The sequence below is a fragment of the Lingula anatina genome, chromosome 8 (genome assembly GCF_051362555.1).
Source record: "Lingula anatina isolate TDL-2025a chromosome 8, LinAna3.0, whole genome shotgun sequence".
Lineage (NCBI taxonomy): Eukaryota > Metazoa > Brachiopoda > Lingulata > Lingulida > Lingulidae > Lingula > Lingula anatina.
The window spans coordinates 15279522-15301260 of record NC_141774.1 but is presented as its reverse complement, the minus strand read 5'-3'; the positions used below and the strand labels follow the sequence as shown (position 1 = coordinate 15301260).

The 21739-nt window shown below is 38.4% G+C and overlaps 2 protein-coding genes across 5 annotated transcripts; one reads left to right on the top strand and one right to left on the bottom strand.

Moving 5' to 3' along the window:
* The first annotated feature begins 2202 nt into the window (after nucleotides 1–2202).
* LOC147760451 (uncharacterized) lies at nucleotides 2203–10642 on the top strand. The gene is made up of 8 exons (XM_087018779.1): nucleotides 2203–2209; nucleotides 2419–2502; nucleotides 3124–4433; nucleotides 6856–7237; nucleotides 7689–7786; nucleotides 7929–8097; nucleotides 8719–8805; nucleotides 9371–10642. Exons 1-8 carry the CDS (start codon nucleotides 2203–2205, stop codon nucleotides 10513–10515), a joined length of 3282 nt encoding a protein of 1093 aa, XP_086874905.1. The 3' UTR covers nucleotides 10516–10642.
* A 1220-nt stretch (nucleotides 10643–11862) lies between these two features.
* LOC106179333 (tetratricopeptide repeat protein 38) lies at nucleotides 11863–21334 on the bottom strand. Of its 4 annotated transcripts, XR_015335724.1 has the most exons (14): nucleotides 21242–21334; nucleotides 19851–19928; nucleotides 19583–19664; nucleotides 19138–19309; nucleotides 16907–17080; nucleotides 16547–16622; nucleotides 15836–15955; nucleotides 15350–15409; nucleotides 14520–14637; nucleotides 13900–14065; nucleotides 13404–13560; nucleotides 13054–13127; nucleotides 12514–12662; nucleotides 11863–12287 (listed from the first exon to the last, which is right to left on the bottom strand). XR_015335724.1 is itself a non-coding variant. In XM_013562937.2 (13 exons), the coding sequence occupies exons 1-13, from the start codon at nucleotides 21266–21268 to the stop codon at nucleotides 12572–12574; spliced, it is 1395 nt and encodes a 464-aa protein (XP_013418391.2). In that variant the 5' UTR covers nucleotides 21269–21334; the 3' UTR covers nucleotides 11863–12571. The 4 variants fall into 4 exon arrangements, 3 of the variants coding, with proteins under 3 accessions (XP_013418391.2, XP_086875552.1, XP_086875553.1); XM_013562937.2 differs by having other exon boundaries at nucleotides 11863–12662; XM_087019426.1 differs by lacking the exon at nucleotides 16907–17080 and having other exon boundaries at nucleotides 11863–12662.
* Nucleotides 21335–21739: the final 405 nt, after the last annotated feature.

Sequence of the window (21739 nt, the reverse complement as noted above, 5' to 3'; positions counted from 1 at the left end):
AATTTTCCTAACTTGATTTTCAGAAATATATTCCAATAAACATTTTCGCAAGGTCAGCTAACACAAGGATGAATAAGTCACGCTGCAAAGGTGATGGTGCTTAGTCAACAATGTTGACAGTTCACGGAACCCTGTTATAGACGCAGATAGCTATAGCAGTTACAGGTGACCGTGACTTCGTGTGTGTGTGTACGCGCGCGCATGTGAAACTAAAACAGTTGAGACCCTTACCACCTAAAAGTTAAGCAAATACACCATACATTTAATAGGCGTCAAACGCGTCAAAGCGTGTAACATGTTAAGGAGCTCAACGTGCTTAGGAGCTAAACGCGTCGAAAAAAAGGAGACAAAAAAGGGGCTTAAAAATGTGTTTAAGTGCTAAACACTGTTTTTACAGTGTAGCTTCAGTGATTACAGCGGTTGAATTGCTATGTGTACGCATGTGTGTGGCATTCATACACCACAAGCAAGTTTTCATTTTGACCATGTGGTGGAGTCCGAAAAGACGAACGCATAAACATATGCACATCCATTTAAAGCTTAGTAGCATACGTTAATAGTATAGGCAGATGAGGTGGTAATATTGTCTGGAGCTCGATAGGTATTTATGGGGGGGGGGGGTAAATTATATTATAAGTGTACAGTATTTGCGCAAATCTAGATTTTCCGAGTCCACACCTTCCGTTAAAAGATATTGCCGAAGGTATGAAATAAAATATTCCATGAAACGGCTTTTATATTCTCTTTTTATACTCTAATCATAATGCAAAGTGTCAACATCATGACCTAAAATAATTCATTCAACATTTATAATTTGTTTTTACGTACAGACACTGTTTGTCTTTATTCTACATGTAATGACTGTTTGTCCGTGACGTCGATGTGACCTTCGCCGTTGCTGTCCCGTCCGAAACGTCATGCAGTCCTTGTAACTGCCAAAACTATATATTTGTTTCACTTTAAATTTTCTGAGTATCATTGTTTGCCTAAAAAGATTTCCTTGAAAATTAGGATGAGCAGGCTGATTTTTACAAAAGTTGTTAATTTTGTGTGTATGTATATGTGTGTTCTCCCCCCCCCCCTTTTTTTTTGTTGTTGTTGCAAGTGCTTTGATGGTGTTCACCCCATGAGTGCAAAACATTTTATTATTTTATCTGAGTGACTTTGTTTAAGAAAGACATGTTCCTTTCAAAAAGTCAGCTCGATCGGTTTAGTTTTACAAACACGGTTTTCCTGTTTGTCATGATGTCTGTATATTTGCTATCTTTGCTGTCTACACTATTATTTGAATTTCACCGAAGTGTTATGGAGTTAAACAATCACTGAATTCCAATTTCAGCAGAACAGAAGCTGGACCCGTGTGAATATATCAACATCACCGCCTGCCCCAACGTACTCACTGAGGGCACCGCTTTCCCCAATGCATTCGGCCACGAAGATGCTGTAAGTTGAGGAATTGTACTCAATTAACGCACCACCTTCACATTGGATAGTTACTCGCGTTTCACTCTGTTTGCTTCCATTTTTAAAGTATTAAGGCATTACTTTTGATGATAGCATTTTCCAATTAAAAATTAGGAAACATTAAATATCTAAAGCAAAATATGAAGATTATCATTATAATGGACTAATAAAAATTGGTATTGTTATTCAATAAGAACAAATAAATTATTATTATTATTATTATTATTATTATTATTATTATTATTATTATTATCAAAAACCGTATCCAGGCAATAAACAATTGCTGTTCTAATGCTATGTCTTTATTGAATATTCATATCCATCTTTTTCACCAGGAGGCAGCTCTGAAGTCCATGATATACTCACGGTTCCAAGAGACGCCATTTTGTCCGCCATGTTTTCAATACCTTGTACCCTTCGTGTGCGGAATGATGTTCCCACGTTGCCACGTAGACAAGGGCGGGCGGATGTCGCCAGCGCCACCTTGTGAAGATATTTGCAAATGTATGTTTTTTATTTATTTATTTATTTATTTATTTATTTATTTATTTATTTATTTATTTTTGTGATTATGTGCATGCATTACTGGCAAATCCAATAACTGTTACTAGTTTTATATTTGCTATTTATTACTTTTATATTACTTTATTCATCTTATTTTCTTGATTTCCCGATATTTTTCAAATGCATCGCCGCAGCTAAACGTATAAGTGGACGGAAATAATTATAAAGGATACAATGTACAGTGTATCTGCACGAACAACTGTAATTTGCCCGTTTTGATTTATTTTGTAGGAATAAAAACAGGAATAAATACAGAAAAATATTCTTAGTGCAGGATAAGACACTTAAGCATTTAGAAGAGAGACTTAATTTCAACTAATGCGCTATCGACACAACTGTGGAGCCAAAAGTGTTAATTCAATTCAAATTTTCAAAATTTTGTCATTGTAGTTGTGACGAAAGTGTGCCAACGTGATCTTAACAGGATTGGATTAAACATCACCAATCTATGTCAACATACTGCTGTGCCGACAGGTAGGTAAGGCATGAAATAAGACCAAGATGGCACGTACACGACGTCATTTCAACGCTTTGACGTCACATACATGACGTCACACACATGTGAAACTTTGTTTTGTCTCGGTTTCATTTTTGTCTGCTGGTTGATGTGCGGTAGGGCCGATGTCAGTCTAACTGGTTGTTTACCTGCTGGTCCCACATCTCGCTGTATTAAAGTTTTTGTTTGCACCTTTGCACCCTACTTTTTCTCTGTGTGTTACATGTCGTTTACGCAAAGACGCTGGCATTCGCTATATAACAGCATATGGGACAGCGGACTATGATCCCGCAGGTGGACATAATACGTCATTGTGCCGTCACTTTGGTATGGCGGCTTTGTGACTGCTCAGATGGGATTATATATTCTATATCTTCAGTATGAAGGGTACTTTTTATAAATGATTTGATTATTGTCTTTACGTATAGCAAAACTCGGAGGAATTGGTTTTACTTACGTCTTTCCTTCAATCGATCATGAAATGATCATATTTATTTATATAATATTAAGTGAAAGAAATACGGATCTGTGGATTGGCACATATGAACAGATAATTATGTATTTGAAAGAAAGTTAAAAGTATCAACATTTGATTTCAGGCCCACGCCGTTGCGACTGGTACAGATTCAATGAGCAAATTTCTGAACTGCTAGCGCTACCGAGCGATGCAGTCCCGAAATGTACAAGTCAAGGCGAAGTTATCGACGATTCAAAGTTTTACTGTGAAAATGGGGCAACTATCCCTATCTCTTCAAGATGTGATAGACGAGTCGATTGCGTGGACGGCAGTGACGAAAAAAACTGTCCCTCGCTTTGCAAAAACCTGCAGGTCCAGTGCCACAGCGGAGAGTGTATCTGGAAATCTTGGCTGTGTGACGACATAATTGACTGCGAGGACGGAAGTGACGAAACAGAAGAAACCTGCTCACCCTGTGACATCACAAACGAATTCTGGTGCAAGAACAATAATTGTGTGTCACGAGTGCTTTATTGTGATCTTTTCGACCATTGCGGTGACCGGTCAGACGAACTCAACTGCAACTGCTCAGCGCATGGGCACTTCCAGTGTTCCAGTGGCAAATGCGTCAACTCTAATTATGAGTGTGACGAATATGACGATTGTGGGGACGGAAGCGACGAAGACAACTGCCCTTGCTTGGAGTTTCTCTGCTCTAATGGGAGGTGTATTAATCCTGCATGGGTATGCGACGAGATGGACGACTGTAGGGACGGAAGTGACGAAGTCGGTTGCACGTGCGAAGGTTTCGAGTGCGACGAAGCACAGTGCATCGACGCACGACAGGAATGTGACGGCGTGATCGACTGCACGAACGAGAGGGACGAATCCAACTGCCCTTGTCCTGGTTTTACATGTAGCAACAAAAACTGCGTCAATTTGTGGCATGAATGTGACGGTGTTGATAACTGCGGTGACGGAAGTGACGAAATAAACTGCACAAATACGTGCGAAGGATTCTTTTGCGGTCCCAGTGGTTTTTGCTTTCCCAACGAAATCGTCTGTGACGGAATCCAGCACTGTAGTGACGGGAGCGATGAAGTGGACGCCATGTGTTGTAACGAGACTGACTTTCGGTGTGTGGAAGGACCCCTTTGTATCGACACTACCATGGTGTGTGACGGAAAAAGAGACTGTCCCGACCAAAGTGACGAACGCAACTGCTCCTCGTGCGGGGAGTCGCAGTTTCGCTGCGATAACGGTAACTGTATCATGGGGTTCTCGTACTGTGACCTCGATGACGATTGTCTCGACGGAAGTGACGAAGGAGACTGCACGTGTTTTGATTCGACGTATTACCACTGTTCAAGCGGTGAGTGCATTCGAAGATCACTGGTTTGTGATGGCTACCCTCACTGTGCAGGCGGAAGTGATGAATTCAACTGCCGTGTGTGAAGGAAATTGTTTGATATTTTTTATGGTATTAATTATTATTATTATTATTATTATTATTATTATTATTATTATTATTATATGTTGTTGATGATGATAGAAAATTTTGTAAAATTTGTAATTGTTGAATATATACTGATATAAATATTCAGCAATTGATGCTGAGGTGGAGGGTGTCAAATTCACAAGTAAACGTCAAATTAAGTTTCTTTTTTTTTTGGGGGGGGGGGGTCGGGAGGGGGGATCCCAAAATTCTACTTAACGTACCAATGTCTTTTGCAGTTTTCTTAATCAAAAAAGTTGGTAATAAATGCCCAAATTTCCTAAAAATTGGGGACCGTCGCGCTCGTGAACTACTCTCTATCAGAATGAGGCCAGGTGACTACACGTCCACAGTTATGTGCACAAATCTTCACATTACAGAAAAGTCCAAAGAATTATCCAGAGAAATTATCTTTGACGATCCAGGGAAAATACAATCTCTGATCATGGTAGAGGGAATTCGCTAACCAACTTATCGTTTTATTTGGTCTTTACATAAAATCTATACATTTATTCCGGAGTTCAAGAACAGAGCAATCATGAAGCAACATTATAGTCGTTTTCTGCTTTAAAAAGTATGTATGGCATTTTTCTGGTTGTTTCCTCTGTTTTGTTATTTTGTATTTATGTACAATTATTTTCTCAAACATTTATTCGTTTCTTAATTCTATTATCGATGCGTATCCGAGTACAAATTTAATTCTCTGTGTTGCTGATAATGTTTATCGGCAAGGGTTTTGTACCCTGAGTGTCAGAGCAACGTGAAAGTTAGTTTGTTAAATATTAAATATACCATGGAGTCACTTTCACCTGGTATTGCTGCTATGGGTTATATATGAAATCAAGATCGAGCTGGCAATACCGGAATCTAGAACCTAGGGTAGGGTTTTGACTCCTATTACCTCTACTCCCTCATATACCCCTACCTCCTGCTTAGCGACGCCCTCTGTGCGTGCAGTTGTTTTTCAGGTGGTAGATCACGAGCCGGAGGACTTACGGGTGAGGGTGCCGAAATGATGTCATTGCTGTTCAGTTGTGAAGAAAAAATTAATTTTTTAAAAATTAGAATTTTAATGTTAAAACATATCTACATGGGAAACGTCTTGAATTTCTGGATGAATTATTTCCTGATCCATTTCTTCATTAATTATTTCATTTTTCATTGTATATCAGTCGACTTTGTAAACTTTTTTGTGTGTAATGTATTTATACAGAGCACATATTTGTATGAGCGCATGAGTTCATTTCTTGATTCGTGCAAAAAAAATGACTTGTCACTATACACAAGCGCACATGTTGTTTATAAGATTGGCGGATTGTACAAAACCTGCCGCACAAATTGAACAGTTGCATTAGTGATCAGAAAGAAGGCAACGGTTGGTTATTTGTAAAAAAAAAATAGACTTATCATCTGTACAAGGAAACGTCTTGGCGCAGCTGCAGTGTGCATTTTGTTTACCATTATGGACACTTAAAGTAAAGAGCCGTAGGCACGTTGGCGGGCGCGGCATGCAATGAATTTCGAAGAGTTGCTTTTGTAGGTCTAGATCATATGGCAGAGTTTACCTGGGGCTGTCGATACCACCTTATTTTTTCTAGTAATTCGATTGTTTTTTGTGTCTTTTGCATGACGTCTCAAATATCTAGCTGCAATGTGAATAACAACTGTCAGATAAACAAGACTTCAGACTTTTTGTTCTTATTTATGGGTTATCACAAACATCATAATGAGATGTCTGACATGTTTGTGGATATGCTGGAATGATTATGACCAAACTGTGGTAAAAAAACATCCTTTTCTGTCCCTGAAAGCTGTTGCAATTCTGTTCCTAAATAAGTTACTTTTATTAAAAGTTGCTGCGTCGTGTTATATCATATCTAAAAGATTCTAAAAAGAAAAGATCTAAACGAAATTTATATTTAAGAATAATTGATGGCTTTCCTTATCAGTCGTGCATGCAATCTCGAAGATTCTTTAAATTATGAACTAATTGATATACATTTTTCAGTATTTTTATTTATAATTATTATTGTCATTATTTGCTGTTGTTCATCAACGACATTCGTCGCCATATTTCCCCTAGAGCACGTTGACGCAACGATTCGTCAGAACGGAAACTAGCTTTGACACTGGTTTCTTTCAAAGAAAAGCTGTACGAGAATCAACAGCGCTATCCGCAACGCGAAGTATACTTTAGGCTCGGTTTTCATTGTTTTGATATGTATCATTGTATTTTTAAATACTTGTTTACCGAAAGACCTGAAAACCCTGACACAGTTGGTTCTGAAACGCTTTACAGGAAGCTTTAATTTTGCGTTCTGGTGTTTCGTGAGAATTTGGGTGTCCTTCCATAACTCTTTCATCGAACAACACACTTAGGGTCAACCAGTCGCCTTGTTTGAACCTTTGGCGCAAGCGATGGACGGAAAAGAAGAACTGGCCAAAACCGAGTACTGGTCGGTGCCAGAGAAAGCTGACCACCTCCCTTATTGGTTAATTGAAGGCGCTATGGCCGGTGGTCAACAGCGAGAAGTTGGCATGGACAGTAAATACAGCTTAGATGCGCTGATCGCGAACAAGGAGCGGGAGGTAAACCTCAATGGGATCATGCTCTGCAGTGACAAGGTTAAGACAGAGGAAAAAGAACGCGAGGTGTACGGTGGCTTCACGAGGCCGGGGTGGTGTTCCAGACCTTTTGTTCTGTTGACGTCCGCTACAATATTCGGCTGTGTGACGATCATGGCGTATTTTATTATACAAGGTGAGCGTGTGGTTATCTGGTTTTTAATTTATGAAATACATGTATTATGTATATGCATAAGCATACGCATTTTGTGTCCTTTATTTATTTATTTATGTTTGGGTTCATGGTTACTTTATGAGAAAATACATTGGGTATATGCAAAACCATTTCTGGAACCATTTTGGCAGATCTTTTTTGGAATTACTTTTGGATACCTTGTATCAAGTCTTTGTATTGAATATAAATCTAGACAAACTGTTAAAGCGAGAATTAAACTAAAGTACAACGCAATCAGGCCAATGGGTCTGCTTTTATCTTACGACCAGGAAACAACAAACGGTATTTAAAAAATAAGCTTTCTGGTCCTATATATCGACCCATTATCTCTGGAGTCTCTTAAGTTCTTCTTATTCTACTTCTTCTCTTTCTTCTTCTTCTTCTTATTATTGTTATTATTAATATTTTTCAGCAACCTGGAACCCATGTGAATTTGTACGCGTGGACGTGTGCCCCCACGTAATACGTTTTGGGACAGCCTTTCCAAATGTATTTGGCCACGAAGACACCGTAAGTAGAATACTGATGTTATTTCATTTTCACTATTATTATTATTATTATTATTATTATATGTTCGGATTCACGTACGTATTCTGATTACTTAATCAACTTATATTTTAGTTAATCCATTTATTCTTGCATTAAATTCTAGACCACAGCGCTGGAGTCCAGCGTCTTGGCGTCCTTGCGGAGTGTGGCTGCGTGTCACGACTGCTCGCAGTACATGGTGCCCTTCTTGTGTCAGGCGCTATTTCCCCGTTGCTATCAGGACGAGAACCGACGCCCTTTCCCTGTTCTGCCTTGTATGGAGGTTTGCAAATGTAAGACCCGACCTCTTTCACATCGAGCGATAGTTGTCTGGCAAGATAGGGAGGTACAGAAAACTGTACCGCTAGAGAAAATTGTAGCCGTACCGCTAGAGAAAAGCCGGTGATTTCCCGAGTAGGCCTACGTTGAAAACAAGAAGAGGCGTGTTAATCTGTCAATCTGATTGCACTCAGCGAGAGTCCCCAAAGAGTTTGATCAATCTAATGAGAGTGATAGTATTATTAGAAATGAGCCTTTTGCTATGAATCATTGGATATGATACTTTCAATTTTTTAATCCATTACTGACAAGCGATCAACATCATATTATTTTTTTTTTAAATCACCGTACATTGTGTATACTGGGATACACTTATTTTACAAAGACACTATAATTAGTACACGTATGTAAACATGTAAGAACAGTGATAAGTTATCACAATAAAATTGATTTAACGGTATCAGTACGACCTCCCCTTCCCTCCGGACAATCCTAAACCTTCCCAGACAATGCCTCGGACAAACAAAGATATTCTAATATAATAACCCACGTCTGACAACATCTACCATTGTCAGACTAGTTCATTTTGGGTTCTCCATCAACCGCACCGAAATGTGACCACGTTTCCTTTCCAGATGTGACATCCGTGTGTTACAAGGAGCTGACTTGTATGAATGTGGACCCTGAAGCCATTTGCAATGGCCTGGTGGATCCGTCTGCAGGTTGGTCCAGTACATTGCGTACACTGAGATAAAAATATAAACGGCCCGTGCAAATGTTAGGTATTATTCACACGGGGCGTTTATACCTTTGCTCAGTCTATATGATAGACAATTGGAGAATCTGAACTTTGTTAACCAGCAAAACGACGATGTTGAAAAAAGTTGAATTTTTTTTTTTTTTTTACAATGTCGTGTCTGGTTCATTTAAGGAGATTCATGTGAAAGTGCTATGAAAGGCAGGGTTTCGAAAAGCGTATGTTACTTACAGAAAATTTACAGCCAGTAATCTGAAACAATGAATGAAAGGGTGCGTTTTACATGTAGGTAAAACTTTAATAAGGAGAGACCTCGTCAACGCTGGATGTTAACGGTATTCAAGTGTGATGGTTGGTGGCAAGTTAACGTAACTGCTGTTTCGAGCTCAAAGTCAAAAAATAATAAAATAATGGGAAATTAGATCAAAACGTCTTTTTATATTTTTCGTAACAAATGTTTATTCTCGTGTTATCAAGTTCTCCCTATTTCATATACATGCATTTCACTCCGGTCAATTATTTCATTGCAGGTGGTTCTGATTGCGAATGGAGCCGCTTAACCGAATTCGCTTTACAAGGACCTTCTCTGGCCAACGGCAATTGCTCAAAAATCGAATGCGATCAGATCAAGTCGATAGAGGGCACCACCTTCCAATGTGGAAATGGCGCCTTGATTCCGCTCTCTTGGCGTTGCAACGGGCGATACGATTGTGAAGACAGAAAGGACGAAATGGAATGCCCTTGTACTGGCGACCAGTATGAGTGTGCTAACAAACGATGTATCCAAGCGTCACTGGTGTGTGACGACATAGATCACTGCGGAGACGGAAGTGACGAAACAGGCTGCATGCCGCCATGCCAAAGTTTCGAATTTCGGTGTCTAAATGGTAGATGCATTCCTGTCGCTCTTGTCTGCGACCATTATGACGACTGTGGTGACAGGTACGACGAAACAAATTGCACCTACAGGCCTTGTAACGACACGGAGTTCACCTGTGCCCAGGGAGGCTGCGTGCCAGAGTCAGTGAGGTGCGACTTTGTCAACGACTGCCCCGACAGAAGTGACGAAAAAGACTGTCCAAACCGCTGCGGTAGCCTGGGCTTCGAATGCTCAAACGCTGAGTGCATTCCGAAAGATTTCGTGTGCGATTACTCTCTCGATTGCGCAGACGGCGGGGACGAAGATAACTGTACGTTCTCTGACTGTGACCCCGAACGGCAATTCAAGTGCGCAAACGGGCAGTGCATCCATGCGATTTTGGCTTGCGATCGCAGTCGCACGAAGGACTGCTTTGACGGCAGCGACGAACTAGATTGCCCGTCTCCGTGTGGGGACAAGCAATTCGAGTGCGCAAACGGCAAATGCATCATGGTCGCATTCAAATGCGATGGTTACGACGACTGTGGGGACGGAAGTGACGAAGCAGACGACACCGGAAACTGCCAATGCGTCTCCGAGAACAAGACCCACCAGTGCCCCACTGGGATTTGCATATTTCCCCAGTGGGTGTGCGACATGCAGGACGATTGTGGAGACGGGAGCGACGAGAAGAACTGTCCATGCCCTCAGCCCAACGTCAAATGCACAAACGGTCGCTGCATTTATCCTATCTATCAGTGCGACAAGAACGACGACTGTGGAGACGGCAGTGATGAGGAAAATTGCTGGGATTAGAATTACACGTCTTTAATTTGATTAAGACTATATTATTAATGTGCTTTAATTGTAAAAACAAACATATAAGTGAGTGTTTTAATAATAGCCCCAGTGATAATTTTCAATGAGAAGATTGTGTGTGTGTTGGGTGTGTGTGTGTGTGGGGGGGGGGGGGGGGGGGGGGGGGGGAGAGACTCATTTCCACCAGTGCGAAGGAATTTTATGAAATACATATGGAGCGTTGTTGGCTGTTTGGCAGTTGCTGGATGGATACCACAGTATTTTTCTACACTTTGCCAAGACACCTGGACTGAATCCCTAGCATCAAGAACAGAACCATGGCGTAATAAAGACAGTGCTTCAGTGCCATTTCATGTTAGACAAGACAAGGGAGTACACGATATGTACCTCACTGGATAAGAGAAGGACGCATTCGTCCAACAGTCATATATCTTACGTGTGTTCTCTATAACTCCTCCGTCAAAAGTTATAAGTGTTTCGTGAGTTCCCCACAGCACGTCTAAGACTAACTTACGCAGCGAAAGGAGGTATCCTGTTCAATTAATCTAAACATAGTTTTATACACATTTTGTTCAGCACATTCCCTGTCGTGTGCTGTAGCCCTTCCCTCAAAGACACGAGTGTAGTGAAGCATCTTCCCCAGATGAAAAGAGCGACACAGGCTGGCTCATGAAATAATATGCAAGGCCCAAGTCGGTATGGTTGGTTTCTGTGAAAACAAGGCCAGTACACGCGTTTCAGCAAACACGCCAGTGAAATGGTGACCTTATACACACTCGTGGAAGGAGGAGAAAATCTAAAACAATCCGTTGGACTGTAGAGTTAACACGCCCTCTTAACTGACTTAAACATTGTGCTAGTAACTATGGGGAAGGGGGGGGGGGCATATAAGCCTAATAGCCTTTACATATTGTCTAAGCATAGTGTAACTGAAAAATACTGTAAACGAACAGAATAGTAACGTACGCAAACTAATAAACCAATATCGCCTGACTATATTTTGTCATCTTCGGTCGTTTAGTCGCTTGCCAGCACTGGTCAAAAGACGGACATGTAATCTTAAATAGCGTGTTATTTCCTGTTCCTATTAACAAATGAACCCAGTTTATACGTTGAAAAGATTACACAGTTCACGTCATATATTGCTGTATGGTATAGATGTACATCATGACGCTCCAATCTGTTATTTCAAATAATCTCCAAAACTCTGTGATGGAAAACAGGTGTGTACTGTAGGCCTCGATAAAACCTCGAGGTGAGCACTTTGTCATAATTTAACTATGGCAACGCGCATCGAGAAACGATAAAGACTACATAAGGAAAACGATAACAAGAAAATTTGAGAAAAGTTTGTTATTATTATTATTATTATTAATAAACAATTAATTGGTTCCAACACTACCAATATATATATATATATATAAAAAAAAGGGAGTCCATGATCGCCATTGCCTTGGATGAGACTCGGGTGTGCTTAAACTGTGCTCTGGAAATGCTTTCTCGTATGCATTGCTTGTCTCAGGTCGTCATCACAGAGGGCTATTATACAGACAGCTTTATTCTCTGCTTATAGTAAAAGGACCTGTACCCAAGTAGCGACTTACTTTTGAACGTGTTCCCCTCAGATTTATGCGATGTGATCTCCAAAACTTAACTTTTAGGCTTAAAAGGACGCCTTTAATTAGCTTCAGCATCTAAAGGCCTCAAAGTTGTCGCAAGGACTATCAGACAGTGAGCGAAGGGAGACAACACCGAGCAATGAATCATCTCTGTATCATACAAATTATATAACACGCTTTAAATTTATGTCTATAACACACTGCATCGTTATATTAACAGAAAAAGCGTCCCCACGACTAAAGTTGAATTTGTTCTATATTATTATCGGTACCAGTAAGTCAATTATGAATATGTAATTTATTTAAAAAACTAAATTAATCATTCATTCAGATATACATAAATCATATTTTATGCTACATTATAGCCATGTTATACCTTTTCGTATCAAACACGATCCTTTATTTTGATTTTTATTTCCCCAAAATTGCTGTCTTCAATCAGCATGCAGTGCCAGTGCTTTCTGGATCAGTCGGTCAGTCATGGGCGAGTTCTCCTTCAGTGCCTTCCTTTCATTCAATAAAATCCTGGAAATTAACATACCTCCATCAACACGAGCGTCTGATAATATTTCGATGAAGCTTACTTATATCTTGCAAATATATAAAAAATATTGCATAAGTTGACCTGGACTTCAGAGCAGCTTTTATTGATTTCAACACCTGTGGTAATGACGTATGCTTTCTCACTTGAAAAATAAACATTAAATGTAGGTGGCGAGATTCTGAGGTACTGAGTAAAATACCGTGGACTTGGTGGGCTTAACTGGTCTCGATTTCGTAAGCGTTTTTTTTTTTTTTTTTCAAATAAATTTTTAATTAGTATTTTTATATAATAAATGGACATTTTCTTCACTATGGACATGTATAATTTTGCATGAAGGCTACATGCACTAAGATCCTACTGTTTTACTGTTACCTTGCTATCTTGTGGTGTTTTTTCTCCTGTGATTTCAGCGCGGCTTGGATGAGAAACAGGTTGAAGACATCTCTCTACATGGACATAAAATGAAATTTATTACAGCAAAATACTAGGAGAATGATTTCACTTTATGCATTCGCCAAAATAATTTCATAAAACGACAAATTAGTCTGCCTAATGACATCAACGGAAATGTCCTAATCGGCGTCATTAAACTCGACAGAAACAAAAACAGAACTATTTCATTATCATCTTTACTTTTTGTATTTATTTTTTCTAAACGTGACCAAACAAATAATATCAAATATTAACAAAATTAAGTTTAACTCAAGAATCTTCTCAATCACCTGTGCGTGACTTCCGCCTATTTTTATGACTTTATAACGAATAGGATACAGCAAGTCAACTGCTTTACCAAAGTCACCATTATCGTATGCTTCGAAGGCTTCACAAAGAGGCACGCCAACTTCCGCTGCAACCTCATGGTTGTGGCCACGCCCCTTACTAGAATATACAAATCTTTCAAAACTGAACCACCGCTGGCAATAAAATAACGTGATTCTCTTTTAAATGGATTTTTTAATAACAAGGATTAAAATCAAGAATTTACTGTATCAAAACAAAATGTGTATTAAAATAACAAGGATTAAAATTAGTAATTTACTGTTTCAAAACAAAAAGCATTTTAGTGTTAGTAACTGAAGTTTTGATGACTATCCTTTGTGTTAAATAGAAAAACTTCGTTTTCTTACAGAGGAGGACAAAATGATAATTTTTATAGACCTGTGTGCTTACTGGAAATAAAAACGGGGGTTGAAAAGATGGAAAACAAGCAAAACTTACACTGCAAATGACTTTATCGAATCCATCATTTGTTTTGCTATTTCTTTCTCCTTAGCCCCAAGAAGCGCCATGAGAATGTGGGCGTCAGTGAAGCACTGCACGTGATCACCCACGTGACTCTGACACGTCTCAAGAATCTCGTTCCATCTTTCTCCAACATTTACTCCTAATTTTAGACAAAAACAAATGCATCAGTAACGACACAGGTTAAGCTTTTCTAAAAATCTATTTTCTATTCGCGGTATCTTATGATCACGGTCTGTGCCCTGAATATCCCGCGGCGTAATTACTGGCAGCGAGAGCCAGTTACTTATAGTAACTTATAGTAACTGGCTCGCGCTTTAGAAAATAGACTTTCCATGTGAACGAAGCCTAAGATAATGCTTGGCGGACAACTGGACGATGCTTGCAATACATGCAAACAGGTTATTTGCATTTTGTATTTTTAACATCTAGAGGTCCGGTGGACTGAGAGGAAGAGAAGGCCAATTCTTACAAAGGTACATATTTGGGATTTTCTTTACATAAAGAAATAAATTCATACTTTTTCCTATGTGTTTCCCTGTTTATTAATTTATTTATTGTTAATCCATTTCAATATTATTTATTTTTTCACACACCTTCCATCTCTAGTCTGTACAGCATAGAGCAGGCATCGGTAAGATCCAACATGTTGCCATCATTGCAACGCTTTCCCAGCTCGGCGTCAAATATGTCGAGAGCTTTCTCGTATTCACCCTTGTTTTGAAAGAAATATATTTGATGTTATATTTAAAACCATCCTACATTTATGAAACAGACATTTTTCATCCCAAAATATCATCTGGCATACCAGCTGAACAGAGGTAACAACAATGAACAAAGATATACATCACAGTTTACACAGATCTTAAAAACCGATTTGTAATACTAAAACTTGTGTAAAACTTAATAATTACAATAAAAACGTGAGAAATTATGCCATTTTGATGAGTGTGGACACGGAGCCCTACATCTCTGAAAGAAATAAACTGGATCGGCAGTCACTTTGGTAGGATAGGGCCTTAAGATTGTAAAAATCTGCTTCCGTTTTGATTGTTTGCTTTAACTATTTATTTATTCATTTTGTTACAATAATCTACAAACAGTATAGTGTTTTTAACCCGTTTTGTGTGGCTTATATAACCATAAACCGTTCAAGGTGAAAGCCAAATGGTGGAATAAAAGCATGTTTGTTTCACATGCAGTAATTTTCAATTGGAACGTAAATAATATAATATAATATAATATAATATAATATAATATAATATAATATAATATAATAATGTATCCGCCAGCGAATTGTAAAACTTGGATAAAACAAATATTCTGGCTTTTTTTCTTCCAATGCCTAATGTTTTGGTAAGTAACGAAGCTTGGATCCAGTTTCAAATAGCAAACGTAAAATACATAGATATAATGCACATCATACCTTTTCTACGTGGTACACAGCCCAATGCCAGTAGCAGTGACCAGCTATCGCTCTGCAAGTCTGACATTTAGATATAAAGATTAAGTTCCACAAAAGTAATTAAAAATTGAAGGAATGTCTTAACAACAAGCCTCAAAAATTAGGTCTATTCAGACCTTGATCAGTTCTTTTAAATGCAATGTTCTGTCTGATTTTTACATATAAATGGCGCTATATTTTTAATTTTAAATAATTTTCAAATTATTTAAAAAAGGGTAAAAGTTGAAGGATTCGTATATCTTATTACTCATTTTACTAATTAAAATGTAATCAATGTCCGATATCAGAGACCACCCTTTAAACTAACTTTTACTCGGTGCTTAAGCATACAGCTGTAGGCCTACGTCAAAAATCACATAGTCAATGTCAACAAAACATAACTTAAATGATATCTAGCTTTGGTTCAGTCATCATTCCTGCGCATTTCTAGAAATGAGATAAACTCACCATCCAGTCGCGTTCATTAGAAGACATGAGATCGATGCCCTTGTTGTGCTCCCCTCTCATCTCGTACACGTGAGATATCGCGTGAGTTGCAAAGCCGTCTTTTGGATTGATGTTCAAGGCCTGAAAGAAAGATAATATTTTCATTAATTGTTTTTCTTTAGACAAACGTGAATTCTGCATGTGCTGAATTAATGACCCCTTTCTCAAGCAAATACTACTATTTGTATTATTTATATGACGTATTTTTATGGCTATTAGAATCCCATGCCTTCAAATAAGACTGCTTATTGTATATAGCCTACATTACCGACATGACTTTATTAGTGGCATCTTTCCTTTTGATCAACTGCTTTACAGAAAATTGTAAATAAATTCAATATAAATGTAAACGACGTGTCTTTCATAAAAACCCACGAAGACAAGAACCCCAAAGGCCGCAAAGCGACCGTATCATAATGTATTACATAAAATGAAGTAAAGAACAGATTTCACATATTATACATGTACATGTATCAACATCAAGCTTATTAAGTCGAAGAGTAATTGCTGAACCTTTTTTATATAGCATTATCCCAGCGAATACCTTTGGATTTGAAGAATATCCACAACTTGAAAACAACCTTCTTCCATTCAACTTTGTAACAGATTTCTTAACAGTGTTTATCCCTTTTCAGCCACATTATATTATATTATATAAATACACATATTTACCTTGTTAGCCGTCTTCACGGCCTCGTCGTATAAATACGTTTCTTCCAACGTAAAAGCATGCATACCTGTCAAATATCTACAAAATTCAGTTGACAATGTATTTATGAAGTCAATCATTGAATGTAGAAACATGTTCAAATTTAATGAACTGCATATTTTGTGAACCACCTACATATAATGAGTCCTTCCACGAAGCACAAAAAAACTATACAACAGACTTCTTATTGTGAATAAACGGTAATAATTTTAATTATCGTAATTAAGAAAATTTTCTCGTTCAGCAGGTGCTCATCAGAAAAAATAATTTATTAACAACATATATGATATAACAAATAAAAAACAGCTAATTGCGCACGCTACCCATAGAGTGGTATGGAAGGTTTCCAAGACGGCAGCACGCGGCTTACGCTGTCTCTCATTTCCGGTTTCATTCCATTAAAAAAGTAGGTGTCAGCGGCCATTTTCAGGGCCAGTAAATCGGTCGGATGATCCAACAGGATGTCTTCCCAAATCTTACACGCTCCCGGAGTGTCCCTTTACAAACAAAACATTTAAAAAATCTTTAATTGGGTCAAGGTCAGAGAAGTTCACAGTTGCAAGCGAGCAATTACCTAGTTGAGGTCTATAAAAGGAACATAAGCGGATTGAGGTTATTGGAGCAATACTTCCGTGACGTTTTTTGGCTGATCTAAACAACATGTGTTACCGCCTAAGTGGTACTCAAACAGGACTACGTATTTAGTATTTCGTCTTAAAAATATTTTTGCCCAAAAGCTTGTCTTTTAAAAATACAATTCTAGACTGGTCTTAAATATATACAGTGTATTTAGACTGCTTTGACCCAAGATAGATCAGCAGCGCTCCAAAGGCATGAAATGTTGCAACTTTTTTTTTACAATAAGAAAGTCATTGGCGTACCTCCGACCAGACTAGGACAATGCCTGTTTAATTAAAGAGTAATTCTTCGAATTTATCTTGCCTGAAGTACTGGTCTTAAAGTTTAAGACCAGTTTAAGGTTTACTTTTGTAGTTCTTTTGTGACTCCAGCTCCAAGTTTAAATTCAAAGTAAAACAAGCAGGGACTACAAGCAACTGACTTCTTTTTTGGACGTGTGCGCAGCTGTAGAATATTCAAGGTACCCCGGTAGTAACTGCGATTAGTAGGCAAAGTGCATAACCTCAAAAGCAGTACTCATATTACACAGTAGTGATATTACACGAAATAACACAACAAAAATAATTCACTCCAAAAACACATCTGAGTGTACGTAACCCAATTTGATGTGCGAGTTAAAAAAATTCTAACCATTGTAAACAGTATATGAAAATACCAAACTTTGACCAGCATGGCCAGCTGACAGGCACTACCAAACGGACTTGAACAAGGCAGGCGAAACTGGATAATATTTGATTGAAGACTATTAGCAGTATTTCCATTGAAAATACGAAGTATTACACCTTGAACACAGGTGCGGTGCGAGGAAACCTGAGAAGAAAACACGTGATATTACGTCTAACGTAAAGAAACGGGTAGACTTTGGTGCTATTGTTTCTTTTTTTAGTACCCACTGGGTGATACCTTTGTCAGCCCAGACTAATGCTGGTTGATATGTTAAGGAATGTCTGGAGCCATATTAGAATTACAACGTACAGCAAGAGGTTTATAACGTTGGGTCCTACCACATGCAAAGAAAATTCGAGAAAAACAATCTTGTTTTATTTTTCAGTCTACTTATTCAAAAGTATGAAAATATATGTCAGAGTATTGGTTTTAATCGAAGGAGACAAGTTTAAGGCTAAATCCAACACACACAACCCGAGCTTCAGAGATAACTTGAAACACAACTCAACTTGAAATGGCAAAGGTATGCTACAGCGTAGAGATTTGTTTCAAATTTTCGCTGAACCTCAGGGTGAATAAACATTACTTAAGGAAGCTTTTTTTCAAACACTTGATTCATTTCAAATGTTTCGAGATGCAACGAGTACAAAAAATAAACAAAGGCAGCAAAGCAGTCAACTGTGCAGACAATAAACAGAAAATAATAATGCACAAAATAAGCTACTGTCAATTCTGATGCAATAATACAAGCAAAGTCACCAAATTTTAATTCTGTACAATTGGTAATTCGGATGTAATGGATATTTATTTGGCATTAGGTTTTGGGACTAATGTCTGTCAGTGTCATTGTACAATGACTATATTGTTTATCTGTATGTATGATTTATCTGCAAGTTTGGTCGAAGAAAGCAACAGTAAGTACATTTATAACAATAATAATAATAAGAAGAAGAGGAAATACTTTCACCTGATAGTATGTTCGTATAATGGTCTGTCTAGGGGAGGGGGTGCTAACATATGCCCCACATATTCCTTCTTCCCGCTTTCAACGAACGCCTCCCTCCCCCCCCCCCCCTCCCATAACAAAAAGATAAGACAAAACCAGGCAATATTTTATCCCTGTTTCCTATATATTACAATAAAATTGTCCTAGCCCAAATTTTTTTCTTGCCTTTCTTTGTTCTGCATAAATGCCCCTGCATCCCCCCATCCCATATCGCTAGTGTCTACAAGACATAACAGACTTTACCCCTCTGCCCATAGTTTTACGGCAGACACGTGGTTCCGCTCTCGATCCGTAATGTTATTCTTTGCCGCCAATTGCGCCATCTTGGCCACGGCGGCCTGCATCACCGGGTCATGTGCTATCGACTTATTTCCGGCTAACAGAGTCAGCCCATTAGCCATCACGTGTGCCATAACTGGAATAGCAGGAAATGTGAAAGCATACAATGCATGCAAGAGTTATATTTCAAAGTAATGGTAATTAAAATTTTTTTCCTTTCACCACCAAGGTATACGGTGTCCAAAACCGTTGAATAATTACTATCTATATACCCCTTTTCCTGTTCTTAAAGTCAAAAGAGTTTGGTAGACAGCTGTCCTGTTTTCATGTTTATTAATTTATTTTCAGACATCCTAATTTTTATTAATTTATCTATTTTTAAGTAAAGAGTGGCTAAGTGGACACTTACCGAAATTAGGGTCTGCTGTTGCCATGTTCTCTATTGCTTTCTGAATGCCACCAACGGAGGGGTCTTCATACCAACCGACATACTGGAAATGGGAACAGGTTTGTGAAAATCCGGTCATTTACAGCAGTATTTTCCCTGACATTTGCGATTTTTTTCTTACTTTTCTAACATTTATTTTTTTCTTATTTTCTTAGTGAACCGCATTATATATAGTCCTTAGGCTTCTATCTATATTTAAAAAAGTGCTTAAGACCTAGTTATACGGTACCTGTGTGAGGACAGCGTCGTACATCTTGCAGGCGTCGTTGCTGGTGGTAGAAAGAGGCAGTCCTTCCCGTCTCCACGCCTAGCCACATGAACAAGAACTGTACTAATTAATCAATTAATTAAAGCAGTCGTCAATTAACCAACCATCCAATTAACAAATCTACATTTATTTATTTATTTATTTATTTATTTATTTATTTATTTATTTATTTATCTATCTTGTTTAGATGGAAACAAATACATTTCTTTCATTTTCATTTAAATACAGAAGGAATCTTCTGTATTTAAATCATAACTTATTCAGCGTTTTAGAACAATGACGAACATAAAGTTAGTATTTTTTAGTATATACATTTATATATATATATGTAATAATATAGATATATCTCTTTAGTACTCTGTAAAACAGGCTAAACAGGTAGAAAGTCATTTCAAGTCCAACCACACCAACTACGTACCCACTAAACTTATCTGTGCTTAAATGCTTTCTTAAATTTCGTCATTTGCTTTAGAAAAAAATCAATCACTTACGCGGCACGTGTCACAGTACGTAAATGACACGTGAAAGTGTGCACTCTTTTCATTAGTTATCTGAATAATCGTAGTCAGTGAAGGGCCTTAGGCTGCAAGCTGGGGGGGGGGGGGGGGGGGGAGGGCAGGCAAGCAGGGGGAAGTCATGTAATATTGCGTGGGAATAAATATGAAAACGTGTCAATATGACGGGTATTGACTTTTTCTTTGGCTGTTACGCAAGACAGAAACCGCAAGACCTTAATGGTCTTTTGTACTCTTTATTAACTACTTTCCATTGGTTCCCGCGCCGCCTTCTCTCCATTTTTCTTTCTCCCTCATTCAATCTACGGCGACCTTCTCCTTGTTTACATCACATGCCTCTAGTTTAAGCATCGTAGTTTATGAGAACATGTCAGTTACTCTGCGGTACACTTAAATCCCGCTCTTTATATAATCATTCCTGACTGTCGATTACATAACGCCAATATGAAGATTAACAAAACATAGCGCCAATGCGTTGGGTAATCTATGCTTTAACAAATTAGAAAATGCACACTCGGTTGTAAAAATGCACACTCGGTTGTCAAATCTGATACTCAGAGGACACTTCACGACGGTCTGTGTAAACAAGCAACTTATTATTGACGGCGGCCCAAAACTAGGTGGCTCTCCTACGCAATAACCAGGCTGTTGGAGGTCAATTTCTAAAACTGTGGCGGTACAGAAGACTGTACAGGTCGCTGTGTTAAGGGCGCTTGAAATGAAAGACCCACAAATCTTCCGAGATGTACTAAGGATAGAAAGTGACTAGACATGATAATCTATCCCAGACAGCTTGACACGCGATGATAATGACGACGACACTTAGGATGAATTTACCTGACAGTCTCTCCAGTGTGAATGCATTCTCGGGATACTATTGTAACCTCTACTGTTGATCCTTCTTTATATCTATTGCTTCTACTGCTGTTGTTAATCCGGCCGGTGACTTTACTCACATCTAGCGGCCCTACCCTGGAGTGCAATATCTGATAAGCTAACAGTCACCCCTAACAGTGAGCTTGTTTGTAAGAGCTAGGTCAACGCTTCAAGTAAATGTAATGTGTAACGCCATCTTTTGGTCGATAATTTTCTCTCAGGAGATGTGGCCTCTATTTTTGAGATTTCTTTTCTTTAATAACTTCTATTTTCATTTATGAATTTATTTTTGTATGTTTTGACGAACGAATTCAGTTTGATGTGTTTCGAACATGGCACGCTTTATATCTCTTATTACTGCTCTTTTTAAATTTTGGATAAAAAACATTTACATTACATTTTTAAATAAATGGCAGTCCAAAAGGACACAGAGGGATAGGTGACAGCACAACCCCTCAG

Excerpts from the sequence above, each read along its gene's own strand:
- LOC147760451 (XM_087018779.1), top strand. Across the intron at positions 4,434-6,855 it reads ATGAATTCAACTGCCGTGTG|GGTCAACCAGTCGCCTTGTT; the intron begins TGAAGGAAATTG and ends CAACACACTTAG. Across the intron at positions 8,806-9,370 it reads CCTGGTGGATCCGTCTGCAG|GTGGTTCTGATTGCGAATGG; the intron begins GTTGGTCCAGTA and ends ATTTCATTGCAG.
- LOC106179333 (XM_013562937.2), bottom strand. The coding sequence starts at position 21,268 with ATGCATTCACACTGGAGAGACTGTCAG. Across the intron at positions 15,956-16,546 it reads CCGTGAAGACGGCTAACAAG|GCCTTGAACATCAATCCAAA; the intron begins GTAAATATGTGT and ends TCTTTCTTTCAG. Across the intron at positions 14,066-14,519 it reads GTACAGACTAGAGATGGAAG|GAGTAAATGTTGGAGAAAGA; the intron begins GTGTGTGAAAAA and ends GTCTAAAATTAG.